The sequence below is a fragment of the Vanacampus margaritifer genome, chromosome 1, assembly GCF_051991255.1.
Source record: "Vanacampus margaritifer isolate UIUO_Vmar chromosome 1, RoL_Vmar_1.0, whole genome shotgun sequence".
NCBI classification, from domain to species: Eukaryota; Metazoa; Chordata; class Actinopteri; order Syngnathiformes; family Syngnathidae; genus Vanacampus; species Vanacampus margaritifer.
In genome coordinates, this window is record NC_135432.1 from 60,553,250 (window position 1) to 60,573,292 (window position 20,043).

General features: G+C 40.8%; 1 protein-coding gene across 3 annotated transcripts in view; it reads left to right on the forward strand.

Annotated features, from left to right (window-relative positions):
• Positions 1–20,043, forward strand: part of rps6ka1 (ribosomal protein S6 kinase a, polypeptide 1) — a 52,699-nt gene that overhangs the window by 3,985 nt on the left and 28,671 nt on the right. For 2 of the 3 annotated variants that reach the window (XM_077559336.1, XM_077559344.1), the window contains exon 2: positions 13,281–13,325. In XM_077559336.1, coding sequence (XP_077415462.1) covers positions 13,281–13,325 — 45 coding nt within the window. Of the gene's footprint in view, positions 1–2,771; positions 3,371–13,280; positions 13,326–20,043 lie in introns of those variants that run through there. The other variant, XM_077559357.1, reaches the window with a different exon arrangement.

The window sequence follows — 20,043 nt, forward strand, 5'->3', positions numbered from 1 at the left end:
ACTATGATGGTGCTGAAAGTTTGCGATTTACAAAGAGATCCTCATTTTGATGATTGTTTATTGAATTGTTTAAAACAATACACACGGTTTCTCTCTGAATCATCACTCTCAGATGTGATGTCACGGAGGCTCCATGTATCACTTTCAGCCACTTTGTGTTCATTTAGTCACGACCTTTAGTTCACTATTCACTTTAGCCGCATGAGCACACTGATGGATCCGTCGTTGCTGGTACCCAAGGAGACAAGACTGTGACAATCAATGATATGTCATATTGCGGCACTAAACAACAAAGGCCAATACAACACGAGCGCTCCCTCGGCAGCTGTTTATCCATCACGGAGATCAATCGATAGGTTGATGTGAGCTTTTGGATGATGGTGACTTTGAAGGAGCGTGACGAACAACACTCATCCCACCCTTCATGCCCCTTTCAATGGAGGTACAGCTCCCCGTGGACCCTCGTTTTATCCTTCAAGCACATCTTTAAGAGCACAAGCACGCCATTGTTGATTTACTGTTGCAAGTTGAAAAATCGAAATGTTCTTTTGACATTCACTCACGACTCGAGACACTTATTCGGCAACATCTCTACTCAATCTAATACGATCCAAAATTCTGCTTTACCAAAGCAATTAATGCTCTGTTTTCATTGATGCTGTCAATGAGGTATAAGATGAAGATAAGTATTTTATTGATCCACAGAATGGAAATTCAAACAGTAAGGCAGCAGAGTCAGAAGCACTCAGCTGATTGTTTAATAACTAAATAAAATGTTATTCTAAAATAATAATATAAAATACGATGGCATGTTATTTTTAATAGCAGCAGATCAAAATTGGAATAATTTATTAATTTAACAATATTGAATACTATACCTCCACCAAAAAAATAAAAAAATTTAATTGCTGATTTTTATATAATTTGTCAGAAGGCAAAGGAAATTGGTCTATACTATACAGTGGAACCTCCTAAGTTTTCCTTGTACTTTTTTTTTTCTCACCATATACAGTATATGTGTATGCAATAATAAACCATGAACCAGAAATGAAACTTTCTGCAGCATACTGTCAGAAAGGCTCTGGATGTTCACTACAATATGAGCAAGAAATTTACTGTAAATATTCAGAGATGTGTTTCTAAATACATTCTATGCACGTTTGAAGATGTCCAAAGATTTTTTTTTTGGGGGGGGGGGGGGGTCTAAAGTCAGTGACTCACTATGACTAGTAGGCTACTATTGAAAGTTTTTTGATTGACAGATGACAGTTGAGTGATGCGTGGTTTCATCAATGGACACGCCCACAACATTTGAGAGTGGAGATAAGGCTTGATTTTTCATGATTTTGAAGCCTCGTTTTATATGCTTGGCTCTTTTTCTAAGAATTAGAAGAATTTAGAATGTTAAAATGTGAAAACATTGCACGTGCAGTTAATTTCAGAATTATTATTTTTTTAATTGGAACACCTTTAGATGTTCCACTGTTCAGCCATTTTTCCTTTTTTCTTTAGTGAACTTCCTCCCACATTCCAAATTGTCCATAGGTGTGAATGTGATTAGTTGCTTGTGCCTTATATATTGATGATATATTATAGTCAGCTGTGATAGTCTCTAGCTCACCTGCAACCTAATAAAGACAAGCATGATGAATAATAATAATAATAAGGATGTAGCATTTTCCGTGTGTAATGAAAGCTCTTGTAAATGTTGATGACAGTTCACATTGAAGTGCACACAGGTTGCTTAGGCGAACATATCCATCAAAAGGACGAGACACCAAATTATCTGTTCCATCCTTTGCCCCACTTCAGCTCCCTTTGTTTGTTCCACATGCCTTGCCTTTATACTAATTTGAATCCCCTCAAAAAAAAAGAAAAAAAGGAATAATACGTCAGTTCCATCTACAGTTTGATGCTCTCCAGTTGCCAATAGTAACCGCAGACAGCCGCGAGCGAAGCACACTCTCCCGTTGAATGTTGAGCAGAAGGGGTGTGTTATATCACAGAGGGCCCTCACAACAAGAGCTGTTGTCAATGGAAAGAGATGAAGCCCAAACACTCTCAAACTGCACTGCATGGTCACGAACAAAATTGGATGTTTGTGTAAGTAATGTTTTCTGCAGACAAGTCGAATGCGCCTTCGAAAAACATGTGGCCACACTTCAAAATGCACTCACAGGCCACAACTTTAGGTACATCCACATTTAAACATTACAAAAACCTGGTGTTTGAATCAGGGTGTGTAGACTTTTGATATCCATTGTATGTGTCCTGCGATTGGCTGGTGGCTATTCCAGGTCGTACCTGCCTCTTCCCAAAAGCCAGTTGTGTCAAATAAAAAAGAAAGAAAAAAAAGTTTAAAAAGAATAAATAACCAATTTTTTAGGTTGTTTTGTGGGTGGTTCATTTGACCCAACTTTGGGTTAATTGAATAACCTGATTGAATTGGGTCGAAAACCCCCGACAACTTTTGGAGTTATTTAACCCAAATCGTGGGGTCAAATTGATTTAATAACTCACAGAGCAATCCACTATTTAGGGTTCTTTTGTGAGTTATTCATTTGACCCAACTTTTTGGAATAATTGAATAACCCAATTGAATTGGGTCAAAAATTAACCGAACAAATAAATAATAGCCCAAAAAATCAACCAATTTTTGTTTTTTGTTTTTTTCTGGGTTATTCAGTTGACCCATTCAGACTACAAACCTGGTTGGGGTTGTCATTCATTTTTTTGTAAACGAGCGTCGTGAACCATGACGTAGTTGCAGTTCACATCTCGGCCTGATGATGGAGACATCGGATCTGGGTGGTAGAGTTGCGAGGGTTTTAAAAAAATAAAAAGAAAAGAAGGAGGGCAGGATGAATCTCGTCTTTGGGATTGTGCCAATAACAATCTCGGCTCGGAGGCTGCGCGGAGCTTTTTACTACCGAGGCAAGACCGAGAAGAGGAAGCCCGGCGAGGAGGACACGAGCTCGGCTTCGACTGTCAAGCCATTCCGGACTTGGTTTAATTCCTTCAGGATTGTTTTTGTTTTTGTTTTGTTATTACACACAGGCTTTTCCGCCTGTCAAAAAACTGATAGCTCTCAAGACTGCTACCTGGATTTATTGGACTCTCGACTGGATTATCACTTTGGAGCGAACCGAATTACATCAAAACGATTGCACCTGTTTGTTGAAACCCCCCGAGTGGTGCACGAGGACTATTGGGCAGCACCAAGTCATCGAACCGACACCGAGAGCAGAGCCGAGCTGAGAAGTTGTGCATCTTGACGGGGCGGGGGGTGGGGGGGTAATCTGCCAACATGCCGCTCGCACAGATTGCCGAGCCGTGGCCCACCATGGAACTAATCCAGCTGGAGACGGAGGTAAGGTAACCACGAGCGCAATGTACAGCAACATTTCAACGTTGCATTCAAGTTACTGAGCTTGACTTTTGGAATTTTTCATGTGCCGAGTGCCAAGTTGGTTGAAGATTCGCAACTAACGTGCCTGAAAAGACTATTTACTACAAGTATGTTTATCTATCTAATGCAATCGACATAAAAGTGACAGGGAGAATTATATCCTATTTCATCCCTACCACATTATTTCAGTACTGTATACTATTTGTGACATTTTTATTTGGTGTTGTGCTGCAAGATTTTTCCAAATGTACAATTTGTATCATGAAAATAATTAGACCAGCATTTGCGTCCCTAACCTCTATTGAGCCAAAGCACGTAGTTTACTCGCATATTTCCATATTTGGTGTCAAATCATGGTTTGTTAAATTGAAGAGAAAGCTGATATACTTGCAAGAAGCTGTTTTATGAATGGAAGCCATACAGTACATACTGTACAGCTTAGTTCTGCCTGTCACTATGCATGGCTGATACATTGTTCGTTGTAACTAAATATTTTATCATTTCTCAGTGGTTTGCAATTGGAACAAAAATAAAGTCCTCATGGATACCTCTGCATAATTTTTCGTAGAATGTGATTTGCTCTTATCTCAAGGAGGTGATTCATCACTTCACATCAGTTATCGCCAAATGTACTGTACCTTTTATTTACTCCACTTCATCCCAAGAGCATTTCCGAGCGCAGAGAAGTGCCTTTTTACTGGTGGTATACTTTTCCACAGTGCTACAGCGCCCCAAAATGAACTTCTCCAGGGAAACGAGCACATCTGATTGATATCAGGGTTTGAACAGTGTGTAAAAGATAACTCAGTGTGGAGATTGTGCGGGACACACACCATACAATAATTGGGCCTAATTTGACCATTTCCCGCTCCTTCCGATTTAAGTCAGCAGAGGCCGGATTGTCTAAAAGATTATTCAGAGAAAATACTTTGTGGCGGTGTGGGGTTTATTAGAAGTTTTCCTCCGCGATCTGTTCGGAAAACGGTTGCGTCAGACAATTGTAATAGTCAGCACAGATTTGGCCTTAGGCACTGTCTCCATTAATGGGACGTGAAACAGAACGATCAAGCTCACTGAAGCTGGTGCTGTTGCCAGACACAAATGGCCCGGTTGATAAGCACATCTGCCTCACAGTTCAGAGGTCGTGGTTCATAAATACAGACTCCGGTCTTTCCTGTGTGCGGTTTGCATGGTCTCTCCATGTTTCTGTGGGTTTTGTTCGGGTAGTCCGGTTTCCTCGCAATGTCAAACGGATTCTGCACGTTTTGTGGGTCAAAAGTAGTCAATTTGGCAACACTGACTGCGCTTTTGTGAACTAGCTCCACTCTGTTTACAGCCATGTTGTTCATGCAAGCGAGTTGGAAAAAGCAATCCTTATTAGTGTTGTCTAACTGATGCTAGACACTCCATAAGAATCATGTCGACTTCCGACTCCCCCCCCTATTGAGGCTGGTCCTTTTTTCTGCAGTATGGCAAAGAAAAACTGAGACATTCACAGTCGAACTCTACGTTTGATCTTTTTAGAGTTTTAACCAGTAAGTGCAAATCTGCCCTCACGCCTGCACGGTGACAACCTGTAGAATGCCATTCACACCGTACCGTTGAACCGCTGCAGAATCTGCTCCATCAGGCGCTGGGCGATATGTAATATTCATGCTTTTGCTCTCTGATCTCTCCCCCTTTTGTGTGGCTCTGTGCACGGTATTACACAATGTCCTCAATCTTCTTTATGGTGAAGATTGATTTGTAGATAGAAAGCCTCCATGATGGGAAGGGGACATCCTGGTCCCGGAAGTTGATATCTATCATTTAGCTTAGGTAGCCTCTCTGATAAGGTCTCAGAAGTTGATTTCCATCTTTTAGAATATATAGCCTAAAAGCCATAAAAGGGGACAAGCTGCAGTATTTGACTCATTTCAACGAGCTGCCCCCGACAATGACCAACATCAGCTCCTGCACTAGTTTGCTCATTGTGTTTACTTGGGGGGGGGAAAAAAATCTGTGACTGTGGCTCTCCTTTCCCACATGTGAGGGGATCACGCTAACACTGTAAAGAAAAAAAGGCTTAATTAGGGATAGACCAATTATTGGCCGTGCCGATTATCGGCTCCGATATTTGTCAAAATGCCAATAATCGGCATCGACCTTTTTACGAATCTGAAATCTGATAACGCTGGTATCTCACTGAGCGGTTAATGCTTGCGAACGGTGCTATTTTGGGGTTTTCATCAGGATTTATAAGATGCTTACAGACAGTTTTTACTTGTTGCAAAGACATTTTGAGCATGTTCAAATCATTTTTCACTGTTTGCGAAGATCTTTTGAAACCTTTTACGAACCCTGAGGAAACCCCCAATTTAGATTAATTTGTATGCATTTGTCACTCAGTGAGATATAGGGGACGTTTCATTTATGGATTTATTTAAATGTCCACTTATACTGACACCCTACACTTATACTGACACCCTACACTTTTTATAAAAACAAAACAAAAAACTAATAAGTAAAATTAAGAAATTATTAGTTTTTAGTATTTAGTTTTTAATTTAGTTTAACACATGCTGATGACTCTGGAAGCTCCCTGCAATTTTTGTTGTAATTTTTATATAAAACTGTTAATTCTTTATATGTTTAAAATTTAAAAAAAAAAAATATATATATATTGTTTTAAAATTTGGATGCTGATATTTTCTCTTTTTCTGTAAATGAATATCGGTTTGAAATATCACTTATCGTCTCCATGACTACTAATAATCTGCATCGGCATCGGCCTTGAAAAAACCATATCGGTCTATCACTAGGCTTAATGAATGAGCAAAAAATAGTTAGTGTGAACGATGAACTGCTATACAATAAATGCAGTTGCAAATAACACCGGCAGTTAAATCAGCAGTGAGTGCCAAGTTACCAACTCCATATGAATATAAATAGATAATGAGCTGAATTAATGAGTTTTGATAAATTCCTCCATATTACACATTGCCACTGTCAGCAAAATGAGTCACCCTCTCACATTGTAGTAGATGTGTTGCGTGGTTTTGTCCCAACCACTTGTCAGCAGCACCTCTGAACAGATGGTAGCGTTGACCCTGCAAAGTGTCAAGTCCAATTGCCTGCCTTTTTATTGCATGATTGATGGCGGGGAAACGTGCAGTTATATTGTATTTTTTTTTTACAAATAAGTGATTTTTCTCTCATCTGCCTACACAACACCTCTCCAATTTGCATTCATTATCAACCAAGCTGTGATAAATTTCATCACACGAGTCGCTGCCATACAGAGTGGGATCGGTGCCATTTCGGCACATTTTGCTAGTACCAGCACCAGGGAGACACCTCGGGCCCGTGAGTGATTGAGAAGAAAGAGTGAGCTAGTGGGTCCACGCCAAGTGAACATGCTGGACCTCGAGACAGATGGGCTGGTCTTATTGGCTGATTAGGAAATAAGAGGGTGGGCTGATCTGCTGTGTTGTGGCATGATGGCTTACTTTATGAGGTCTGGTCCAGGTCCAGGCTCTATTTGGCCATGGAGTTGACCTTTTAATCACAATTTGCACTCTTTTAGGGCTAGAGGTTTTTATTCAAGATGTTTGAGGTAGCTGAGGTTGCATCATTTATAAGGTTTCCATCCGCCCATTTTTATCAGAATTTTCAAGAATTGCAAAAATAAAACAGAATGGAAAGGCTAGAAATTCAAAAAAAGGACCCAAAATTAGCAAAAAAAAGTTTTTATGTTTAGAGGGGGTGGATTTGGAAGCGTATCGGAAAAAGGAAAATGCTAATTTTGGCTATGCAAGACCAAATACACGTTGCACGTTTTGACTGGATATTACGTCCCACGTACGTTTGTAGTAAATAAAGTAAGGTATGTTTGGGGGGACGACGACACAGAAATATTTTGGGAATGAATTAAAGAAGCGAATGTTAATATTATTTTAGATGGAAAACAGCAAAGAAACGCTACGGTTGATCAAGAATTACAAAAGGAAACTCATACAGCGTCATTGCAAATTTCTGGTGGATCACATCTCTATGGTGTATAGCGCCACCTACAGCGTCGGAGTCACATCTCAAAACTCGCAATAGAAGAACAGATGCATACGGGCATAAGTCGCATGTCCATTTTGTGCATTTTCAGTAAATTAACGTAAAAAAATTGAAACAATTGTGTGGAAAAACTGACTATAGATATGTGTTCCTTGTCAGAATCTACATGCCGCCATTTATTATTTATTTTAGCAGTACTCAAACTTCTTGGTGTCATGTCAGTTCAGCAGGAACTTTGCTCTGGAACTATGAACTTCTGGAGGACAGTTGTTATTTTTTTAAATCCTCTCCCAAATCACTTCCGAAAATCGGAAATAAATGGAGAATCTCAATCTTTTATTTCTTCATGCCAAATCAAGAAACAAAGTAGCTCTATCTATTCTCTCTTATATGTCAAAGCTGGAATCCTATTGATTTCCATGCTTGAAACGGCTAAGTCAAGGATCAACATTTAATTTATGAGTCTTGCTGAATCTAAGAGCACAAGTAGGAAGGAGGGAGAGTCATAAAGATGTTTGATTGATGATGTGCTTTTGTTCTTGTCGGGCAATGACGTCTGATCCGGAGTGAATCAGCGCTGATAAAGAGGGACCAATCATTCTCACCGCTGTGACTCAGTGCCTCCTGTAATGACTCCTGGCAGTTGTCACGATCCTGCCATTGAGCCCACTCGTGCATCTGTCCGCAGGTCCCGGTAGCCACTAGTTGTTGACCTCATGAATACGGAAACTTTCACTTCTACTCTAAAACTTTTATTACAATTACACCCACTCTGATTTCCAAGTGTGTGCCTGAGAGTAAAAAGCGAGCCAAAGAATGAAAGGGGGAACCGACGGAAGCTATTTTGGGTTATTATGTAATATCTCGGGTCGAGGAGAAAGGAGGGTCGATAGCTCAAGAGTGCGCCATGTTTGCTATCACCGTCGGCCCGAGCACTCGAGCGTGTGCAAGTTCGTGCCTTTATCTCCCGCGTAGGATTAAGTGCAGCTAATCTGGGTGTGACCTGTGGAACACCTGAGCAAGACTGCGGGAGTGAATGAGGGCATGCGATAACACGGCACTTCTGGAAGAAAAAAAGAAAAGAAAAAGTTTAGGTGTTTATGGTTTAAAGAAAGGGGCGGGGAACCTAGCTAACCCTTGAGAGCTTTGATCCATTCCGAGTACAGTGAACCAACGCTTATCTGGGGGATAATTCCCAGACCTACAAGCACTTGGTGAAAATTCACAAAACAGGCAGATCGTATAAAAAAATTAAATAAATAAATAAATAAATAAAATAAATAAATTAAAAACTCTTATTATTTCGTAGGTGGTAGTATGTATTTTGTGTGATTTCAGCTGTTGAAAATTTGGTCCAAAAACACCTTCAAATTAGAATAATGTGAGTGACCCTTTTGTTTTATCTCCGACTTTTCCAACTGACTGACAAGTTTCAGTTAATAATATCCACCAATAAACTCATATGAGATGTTTTTTTTTTAAGGGTTCTGAGGGGTCCAAATTACCACAATATTTCAAATGCCTCACTTTCCCTAAAACCTTTACTGAAATAGTGCAAATGGACCATTATTTGTAAAAAACAAAACAATATCTCTAACTTAGTCGGGACTTCCACGACAGGCAAGTCGAAATATTACACAAAAATATATAACTCTGAAAATCGTCAGAAGGCCTTAACTCTTTGACTGCCAAAAACGTTAAATAACGTTTAGTAAAATCCTATGGAGGAGTGCCAAAGACGTTAAAAGACGTTTTTTTTTCAAAACAGAGGTGAAACTAACCATTTTCTATTGTTGATTACTGAAAAACGGAATAAGGTAGAAACTAACTTTTTTTTCTGATGAAAGATGAGAGTCCAATCTTTCATTTGGTAGTATGTGTGTTTCCATAGTCCAAACACATAATTTTCTGTGGACCTTGAAAGATCAGTCAAAAATGCTTAAATCGGCTGGCACCCACGGCATCCCTTTTCTGAAAACGTCTGGCAGTCAAAGAGTTAATTAAAAAAAATTCCTGTGTTTTGTATAGCCATCAGGGGATTGTGCTAGAAGCTAATGCTAACTGTTTCCGGTATATTTTTCTACTAAAAGTGGCGAATAAATATAGATAACGCCCATTTCGTGGAATTAGAGGACATCAGCAAAATGGTCTTCTGTACATATTTGCCGAGATATAAAGAATTAGACCGGCTAAAAGGTGGTTATTGTATTCTCTGTTGCCTGGATACAGTGTCACGTTGGTAAAACAGATTGATCTAACCAGCTCGAACGGCGCTGGTGCCCTGAGCTTGTTGACTTTTTATGACCAGACTGCGTGGAATTAAAAGTTTTGCTTTCTCGCCTGTTGGATAAACGTTTGCGCCGCACAATTCCCACACGTTTAATCAAGGGCTCCTCACTTATTAACATGTTGAGCCTTATTTATATGCTTATGCGTGTGTGTGTGTGTGTGTGCGTGTGTGTGTGTGTGTGTGTGTGTGTGTGTGTGTGTGTGTGTGTGTGTGCGCATGCCTGCGCTCTCATCGAGGAAGCCCAGGGGAGCTCCGCCGCCATTAACTGGGCCACTTGGATCGGCCATGCGCAGCTAATGAGATTGAATGTGTCAAAGGAACAGTGTCGGGAGGACTGCTGACCACATACTGTACATAGACATGCAGAAAGTGGCATCTCTGCTGTTGCCATGGCGACCTCAGATCACCTGGTTTTGGGGTCTTAACGACTAACTGACCTTGTCTTTGATGCATTAAAAATGCTGTTGTAGAAGCTCTGACATTGTTCCTTACTGACCTGCTCTTGGTTTATTTAAATTACCCTCAAATGTTTGTGGAGTTGGTTTATACTTTGTTGCTTAATTGCCACCATTGCTCACCGTGGCCTCTCTTTATGGCTCTGAGAGCTTCGGATAAATTGACCTGCCTTGTTCAAAGTCCGATAAGCAGGCCTGCAAAATGCCAGCGTTTTTTTTTTCCGTGCGAACAGCCCGTGAACACCTATAGATGAAAAATAAAGAGAATATAGGAAACGACAGATCGCGTCCAACGCTCATGTTTAGCTTTTGGTTGTCAAGGCCGCTGCTTGTCATTGTGTTGGCTTGCCTGCTTTACCCTGCACAGTGTACAGGAAGCAGGAGAGGGAAGAGGGTATAGAGGATGTGAAAGAGTTTGTGTTTGCCTCTTTTGTGAGTTAGAATCAGCCATCAAAATGAGGGGGGGGGGGGGTGCATTTGTTATTTAGGGTTTTGCCGAATGCAAGAATATTTGACTGTTGTTTATCTCTGGCGAGGATTTGTTTCTCTTTTTAGCATCACTGTTACAAGGTTGTACATCATTAAAGGGCCATAGGACGCATTTGAATGTCTTGACTGGTTTACAAGTTAATTTAGTCATCACAAGGAGTTTTACGTTTGTGCCTAGAGGAATGGACGACTTGACAGTCGGGGTCTTTAATTAAGTCTGAGCTCAGGGTTGGAGTGTCTTCTGTTTTTCTTATACACAAAGCCTGCAGTAAAAGTGGTATTGCGGAATTTGTGGAATTCTTCAGGAGGGAGGTGTTCTTGGCCCAAAACGGGAGCTGAATTCCAGGAATTCCATGTTGGTCTTTCTTCTTCTTATTAAATGAGAAAGCAATTTTGCGTGTTTTAAATCGCATTTCAGTGTGGAAAAAATTTCAAAAATTTAATTAATTTCGTTGTCAGAGGAGACTTTTGCCTAGCAAAATATCTATACATTTCTTGACAATAATATGTTATATGTGACCCCAGTAGTCTAAACATGGCATTCTGATTAATATTACATTTGTTGAATTGAATACGAGTTATGCAGCAAAATCCAGCCATTTTTATCCATCTCAGGGGGCGGCCATTTTGCCACTTGCTGTCGCCTGAAGATGACGTCACAGTTGCTCAGGGCTCGACCAATCACAGATCACCTGGTTTCTGAAGCTGAGCTGTGATTGGTTGTTACCTGAGACCTGAGCAACTGTGATGTCATCTTCAGTCGACAGCAAGTAGCAAAATGGCCGCCCCCTGAGATGGATAAAAACAGCTGTATTTTGCTACCTAACTCATATTCCACTAACGCAATATTATCAGAATTCCATATTTAGACCAGTGGGGCTGCATAGAACATAATATTGCCAGAAACATTTTTTAGGGTTGACTTCCCCTTTAAACTAGTAATCCTGAGTATTCGTGCACCCAGTGACGTTTCCTGTGTTGGATATCTAGCAGTGCATGAATCACCCTCTCAAGATGAGCCCCACAAAGAGTAAACATCTGCTCTGTTGTCCCAAATGTGAAGAGGCAGCAAAGCGGCAAAGTCGACGCTAAAATGTCGTGCGTCAGCAGTCTGTGACGTACCGCTGCGTCTCTCTCGGGGTGGCCGCTACACAGGCAACCTCGACTGATCTAAATGTGAGCGGACAACACGTCTTTGGCGTCTATCCTATGTACTATTTTTCATCATTGAAATTGCTGTCACTGTAGCAATCAAAATATTCATCAATATAGCAACGCTTTTTTCAGAGATTGATGGATTTGAAATATATATTTTTTATGACACCAGGTCAGGAACTTTTCTGATAGCTCTCATATATTATTATGTGTTGGTAATGTCAACTTTGCTGCATGAAAAATAGTCCCAATATTGGGTACATCGGCTCGAAAGACATGGGCAATACAAAAGCTTCTTCAAAATCCTGCTTTTACAAAGATACTAACACTTGATTGACAGAGACACAATTCAAGACAGAGCTCTTCGTGGGATGCGATGGAGTTGTGCATTATTGCAAAACTAACCACCGTAATAAAAATTTAAAAAAAAAATCACTCAGTGCTCCTTTTTGACAAATTGCACAATCAGATGGGAATGAAATCAAAGAAAAGATCAAAATAAAAAAAATTGACTCATATCAAGCCAGTAGCGGGAACAAACCAGGATGTAGAAATCTACCCAAGTGAAGCCAGTAAACATCTCTTCTGCTCAGTAATCCACATGACTGCTGGTTATCATCACTGGGTAATCCAGGACAAAGTACGTTGTCTTTCTGCTTTTCTTAAAATGCCACAAGTTCAGCAAAGCCTTGGCTAGTAGGAAAGTAGTAATTGGTGTCAACTGAGAGACAAGTTTTGTATGTAGGGGAGGAGCTAAATTTAGCCTTGGTTGTATTTTTAAAGGTAACCGAAATGATATCAAATAGTTTTCAGCATCATAGTACTTTTTTGGTACCAGTTTGTTGCACACTTCTGAAATAACAAATTTGCTCAAATTGCCGTTTTTAAATAATCACTTCTACAGCATTCCAAGAAAATCACAATGTCCCCTACCTGGTGATCCATGATCCAAGGATTACTGCACTATTTCCCAAATGTGTATTTTTAAATGGATGGATGGCTTGATTTTTTTTCCGAAATTTTATCTCAAACTCTAAACTTAAATGAGCTTTAAGATAAAAGAAAAATGAAGGTTCTGCTTATCTGCCACGCGTTTGTACTCTGTGAACATGTCTACATCACCAGCTGTTTTTTTTTTTTCTTTCTGTGCATAACACATTGATTGCACGTTGTACCGTGCAGATCACTTGCAAGGCAGGACACCAAGGTCGTACATTTGTGTCGGTTGTAGATTATTAGCAGCCGCGTTAGCGGAGGAGCAAAGTGTTACGGCGGACTCGTGCCGCCCACGTCGTCTTGCAAATGTTCTCCCTCTCGTGTTCCTTCTTTGTCTGCTGCCTTTGTACGCGTGTGTACGCTCTATGTGCACTATCCACACACACACACATGCACATACACACACTGACAATTTTCTTAACTGTGCTCTCTTTGACAGAATGGCCAGAGCACTGCTGAGGATGGAGTCACACCTGCTGTAAAGGTAGGAAGGAACACGCCCACACATGCTCAATGCCCACACAATTCGATTGGGGACATTTGGACTGTTGAATTTTATTCTCACATGGTCAGCTTGTACTTGCTGATTTTTTTTTTCTTTCATTTTCTTTTTCTTTTTTTAAAAACATTTATATCTATACAGTAATCCCCCGTAATTATTGGGATTGCCATTTTAGAATAATAGAAATGTGAATAGAAAATGGCCATTCATTTCATGCAATTTTAAAGAGAATGCTATATTAGGATAATAATAATAATAATAATAATAACAATTGCTTTTGTAATGCACTTTACATTTTCAAAGAAATCTCAAAGTACTAGTCAGGTTTAAAATAAATAAATAAATTAATCAATTAAAAGAAATGCAATATATAGGTCTTTCTTTGAAATTATGTCATTGATTTTTTTTTCTTTCAATTTTATGTGTCAAAAGTATTTGCGGTATCGTTACTTGATATCGGTGACTACTTGAGATTTGAGTACTCGCATCGGTGTTAAAAAGGTTTTATTGAGTCTGGTCACGGTATGAATTAAAGGCACACCTGTACATGAACTTTGTTTGATATCAAATTAAATATAACAAAAATGTGTGTGTGTGTGTGTGTACAGTTGAGCAGCCAAGTCAATCATCTTTAACTTTGCTAAATGTGGCCCACTTAAATGTTGGTAGCTCAAATTTATGCAGAGTTTGCTCTGCAAGAAAAACCCTTATGGGGTTAATTTCCACTGACGTCTCAATAGTCTTGCAGTGGTACAATCGAGTTCAATGCATTGAAGTTGTAGCTCCTGCTCCGTGTCCTCAGCTGTCCCGTTAGCGTACCATCACATCACAAACGAACACAAGCTTGCTCGTAAAGAATGGGTGAGTCAGCCTACCCCCCCCCCCCTCCTCCCCATCCTCCATTATTATCTGGCCCTTTAGAACATGATCCTATTTCCCCCTGTGTTATTCTGCAGGGGGTCACCATGTTCATGCTCGCTTTTTGTGTCCGGTCCTTGTGAAGTGAATGGAGTGCGGGAGTGTGTGTGAAGCTCGTCTCGCCATCCTTTCACTTTATACAGACATCCTATGATTGGGGTCAGCACACGGGGATATGCGCTGGTCCAAATCATTACTAACGCAGACTTTCGTTTACCGCATCTGATACCTTACTTCCAGTGTGCTCCCATGCATTGCAGCACCCCATCAATAATATTAGATTACATCCAGGTAACTGTTGGAATCATGCCTTACATGCGCTAATTGATTGGACAACACTCGAGTAATTGGACCCACTATTTATTCTGCCTTACTTTATTAGAATCCCGCATTCGATACTACTACAGGGAGATTGACTTTCTACAAGTTAATGGTATTGTTTCCCAGTAAGGACATTGATGTGGCCTTGGAAATGATTAAGTGCAGGGTTTTTATCAGAACCGGACCATGGAATTGGTTTCCATACGGGCTTATTGTCAAGCTAACGCAATATAGTATGGCCCAAAAATTAAATCTTGATTCTTCTTTTTTTTTTTTTTTAGCCATTCAGGACAATTACGAATTTAATCTAATAAACCCAACAAACATTTATTTAAAGGTTTCATTTATTCAAAAATAATTCCTGTGCAAAATGCTGAGACAACAATACATTGTTCCCTCGTTTTCCACTGGGCTTAGGTTCCAAAAAAATACCCGCAATATGTGAAATCCGAGTAGTAATTAATTTCTTCATGAACTCGTGCTGTTTTTGACCAATAAACGCAAAATGCTGTAGTTAGATTTTTTTTCTTTTTTTTTTTCTTGGAGAGCTCAGTATTGTTCATTCGGTAATTTTACCGATTTGACATGTCATCATCATTGCTAGATAGATTAATACAGGAGACCCTCGCTCTCCTCCATTGTTGTTTGTTAGCACGTCTCATTGCTGCTGATGTGTCCAATGTGGCGTGTTTGCCGCAGTACCCCCACCCCCCCCCCCCCCCCACGCACGCTATTTTTCATGTGGCTCAGGGGCAAAATGTCCTGCTCTCTCGCCGCGAGGTGCTGCGTTATGTGCTCACCAGCTTGTTGCTGACTGTCTTTTTACTTGTTTGCCTGTTTAGCCGCTAAGCCGACGTGAGGGCGCTGTAGGGATTTTTAGAGTCCTTTCTCTGAACACCGCAGCACTGCAAGCAGTCATAAAAGGAAATCAAATCAGCAAAATTGTAGCCAATTAGCAGATGGTTTTCTGGAGGGTTTATGAGTGTGCTCTTTGGTAAAGCAGATATTAAAAACATGAATTAGAAGCAATTTAATGATGACATCAGACCTTTTTTTTTTTGCTTCACATGCATCTTAATGGGTTTTTTCAGCTCGTATAGATTTAGCTTCAACAAGCAGCCTGTGCCGAGGCGTATTGACGGAAGGGATCATCTGATGTGCGTTGCCAGGGGAGTTGCTATTATCCCGTTTTTCTCTCGAGTCAGGTTGTTAGCGATCCTCTCCCTCGCAAGTGTCGAAATCCTTTTATTTCCCGCAATAAATAGTTTTAAGAACTCACTCGAAAAGACTGAAATGCTGTGTTGTGCAGGGATGTAGTAGTTTGTTACTGTTTTGGAGCAAAAAATAACCGCAACATGCAAACTATATGACGGAAGGCTGGAGCTGAGATTTGAACCTAATGCCTCAGGGTTCAAGCAATAGGCCAGGTTGGTTTGAAGAACTTTAACACTTCCAAAGTTTACAATGGGTTCAAATATACAGTATTGCTGTGCTTATGGATACGCGTAGTAGCTAAAATGAAGAACAATGGATCCTTTTTCCCCCTTCTGGAGCCAAGTGAACAAAATGTCTCTTCCCAAGTCAAAAGTTTACTCAATGATGTTTTTACTGCTGATAAATGTTTAAACTTATCTGGAGCCTCTTGTAAGTGTCTGTTAAATTACCTTGATGTTATCACAACTGAGAGGAAATGGTTTTCCACCACTGCCTTTAACAGTGACATTTAATGGATGCGACCAATAAACCCACAAGCCTGACTTGGCCTATACTTAATTTTATGTTTAATGCAGGCCTGCTCCTTTACGTCCTGCCTGTTACATCACTCTCTCCCCACTGCGGCATGAGCTCCTACCTTGCAACCAGAGGGCAGAAATTAGAACGAGGTAATGCACCAGAGATCGTGGCTAATGGATTCTTATTTTTCCCACCGCAGTTAGCTTCTGAGCGAATGGAATCAACTAAACGGCACAATTAAATAGAAGGCGTAGCGTAGCACTGATAAAGGCCATAAGTGAAGATGATGACGGTTTTGAAAAAGGCAAGGTAGTTTGAAGATTTTAGCTTCGACGCCAGCTTTTGAGCTCCGCGTGGGAAATAACGCGCTTAAAGCGAAAAGAAACGTGAGCCTCTTTCACACAGAGACCCTGCAAAATTGCCTCATTAGAGCCGTAACAGAAGATATGGCATCCATCCACGTTTCATTATTAAATCATCCAAAGTAAATTAGAGACAGAAGGGTGTGCAGAATGCTTTTGAAGGTTGCATCCACCATGTCAAAGTCACAAGGAAATTGGAAAGAAAAGCATGCATCTCGGCAAGCATGAGTCATACACTGCATCCACTAGGGCGCCGATATTGGGCATTTTGAAGGATATCGGTATCGGACTTTTATAAAAATATAAAACCATTTTAATCTCAGGGAACTATTTATTTAAAATTTCAGTTAACGTAAGCTAAATTTATGATTTGTTAAAAAAATAAAAATAAAACATAAACATGCTAAATACGACACACATTCAACTACTGGTAACACAAACACATATGACAAGGATTTAACGTCCTAACTTCATTAACTGCGCCATACAATGCATTCTGGGAACAATATATATGCAAAATAGGTAGATATAACACGCCTGGAACTCATACGGGCAAAAATGTTGCCACACACATTTGCATTTTGTTATTTTTTTTTAATAATATATTTACAGTTGAGTCACGCAATTTAAGTCTTGCCCGCAAATGATAAAAATCTCCGTATAATTGATGCCATTTTTTTTTCAACTTATATACCACTATTTTATCGGACCGGCACACTTGGTAATATATTTTCCTCCATGTGGCCTCTGAGCTAATATGAGTTTGATACTCCTGCTTTAGGCGAACGTTTGCAAACCTTGAATGAACCCTGATGAACCATCACAGGACTATACAGACGCTCCCCTACTTACGAACATTCGAGTTACGAACAACGGTACATACGAACATGTCTGCGCGCATGTCAAAAAATGTTCGGAAAGAGATGCTGTAAGTTAAATTTTGTATTGCGCACCTTTTTCCGAGTACTGTAGTGCTTCTTTCCGCCGCTAATACCGACGCTTGGCGCTGTGAGAGCTCACCCGGCATTGGAGGCTCAGCAACGTGTCGAGGAGGAGGAAGAAGAAGAAACGCCTGTCGCTCATAGATAAAGCCATCGCACTCTTCGAGCAGCAAGACCCAAATATTGAACGTTGCACAAAGGTTGCAAATCAATTGAATGATGCCATACAGTGCTACCGCATCATTTATGATGAAAAAAGAAGAAAACTGTGCAATCGTCGTTAGATCGCTTCTTTCGGCCAGTTTCTAGTAAATCCTCCAAGGAAGATACTCATCAACCCTCATCTTCTTCTCCGCGACCCTCAACTTCTTCCTACATTGAAGTTACGGAGGAGGAAGTAACTTTTGAAGCCCATTCCAGCGACGACGAAGAACCTCTCATGATATAAAATCCTCCTCTTCCTCCTCCTCCATCAAATCCTTAAGCATCGAGTACATCTTCCAAAAGTAAGTTAAACTTCATTTTATTTATCTTATTACGTACATGTACATACTGTGTGTGTCTCTCGCTCTCTCTCTCTCTAACATACGTAGTACAGTACTGTACGTATTCTCTTTAAACATAAATTATAATACAAAATATAGCACTGAAGCAACTTACGAACAAATTCACCTTACGAACGATCGCTCGGAACGTAACTCGTTCGCAAGTTGGGGAGCGTCTGTACACAGTTTGACCATTTAAATCAGTGATTCCATCACGTTACACTAGAGGGCACTGTCGTACAATTCGTATATATGATCACTTCTAAAACATTGGAATTTACAGTGGTGAGCTATTTTTAGAACAGACCCAAGTACTACCTACCCACAGGCACCATGTTGGTGACCGCTGTTCTATACAATGTATTCCCCTGCGTGGCCATTTTGATGGGAGTGCTCAAAGCAGTCTTGGTGTCGAGAGTTTCGAGACCTGATTAAATATTTACCAGAGGAGCGAGCGAGTGAGTGCGTAGGCGCCGTACTTGACGAGTGGTCGGAGCCCAGGGCGAACGCTGAGCCCGGCGAGCCAGGAAACGGCAAAGTCGAGGCTACGCATTTCCTCGGGTAGCCACGAGAGTGCCAAGCGTGTGCTCGCGCATGCGGTCGCCTTGGAAACGGCCCCCCGGTTCTCCAACAAACGTGACCTCTCTATTGCCTAAGAGATAGGACTTGCACTTAAACCCATCAGCGGTCTTTAGTGTCATTTTCATCTTGGAGGATGGATGTACATGTTGAAGATTCAGTTCAAATTGTGGAGTATTACATTTGAGATGACAGTTGGATTTGTTTACATTTTGCAGGTGTACATAATGTTTTGGCTGGACGGTGTTTTGTTTTTTTCCCGGCAACTTCATTTGAATTTTTTTTAGCTTGCGGTCAACATCTCTGTGGTTTCTGACTGTTTCTGTAAGAATCCACAAATTCTCCGTGGGACTTCCTCGGTCCGTAGAGGTTAAATAAATTCCAAAGCACTTCCTGGAACGCACGATCATCCTGACAGATGGAGGTCAGCTTCAGCCGGCATTTCCAGCTTTACGTTTCCCCGCCGGGCTCGCCACTGGGAAACTGTCAAACAAACGTGCGGCGAGATTGCGAGTGTTTGTTGAAGTGAAACATTGTACCGTGATTCCCAGCAAGAGGGGGAGATGGGCGTGTACTAACTGAGCGCGGATTCTCGTCGGAGCCCCGCAGAACCAAACAACTCCGCATTCCACAGGGAGGTCAGGAGGGAGGGGGTAGGGGGGGAGAGACACTGACTTATGGCATCACTTTGGCCTTCGCGTTGCAACGTAACTTGTAATGAATACGCCTCCGAAGTTAAGTTGCAGAAAACATCTCTAGTTTTTCTTCTTCCTGTTGTCTTAGCTTGTGTATGTTTGCATGTGTTAGCTTGATTTTATAATGCAAAGCACTTTGTGTTGCATTCTTTTATAAGAAAAGTGCTTTTTAAATAAAGTTTGATTGATTGAAAACATTCCTACTTGGGCAATTTCACATCTGAGCGCCTCCTATCTGCACTGATCAGCAATTTTACTGCTGCCCAATAGTTTTAGTTTTTTTAAGTTAAGTGAACGGGAATTATGTCAATTATTCGTGGATTTTCACTATTTACGGCAGTGCTCGGGGCCCTATACGCACCCCCCCCCCTCCCCCATATGTATTTTTCAAATTCTATTTTATTGTATTTTTTAAAATTCAAAGCTCCTGAACGTAGAATATTCCATTTCGGATCGCTGCTGCCACCTGCTGACGAAAAAGGAAACTGCACATACCGTTCTTCACATACGCACCACGCACATTACGTCACATCCGCAGACAGGGCGCGGGAAATTCTAACCCGATTCCAGTCTGAAAATTATTGGCCAGAGGCTTGCAGGAGTAC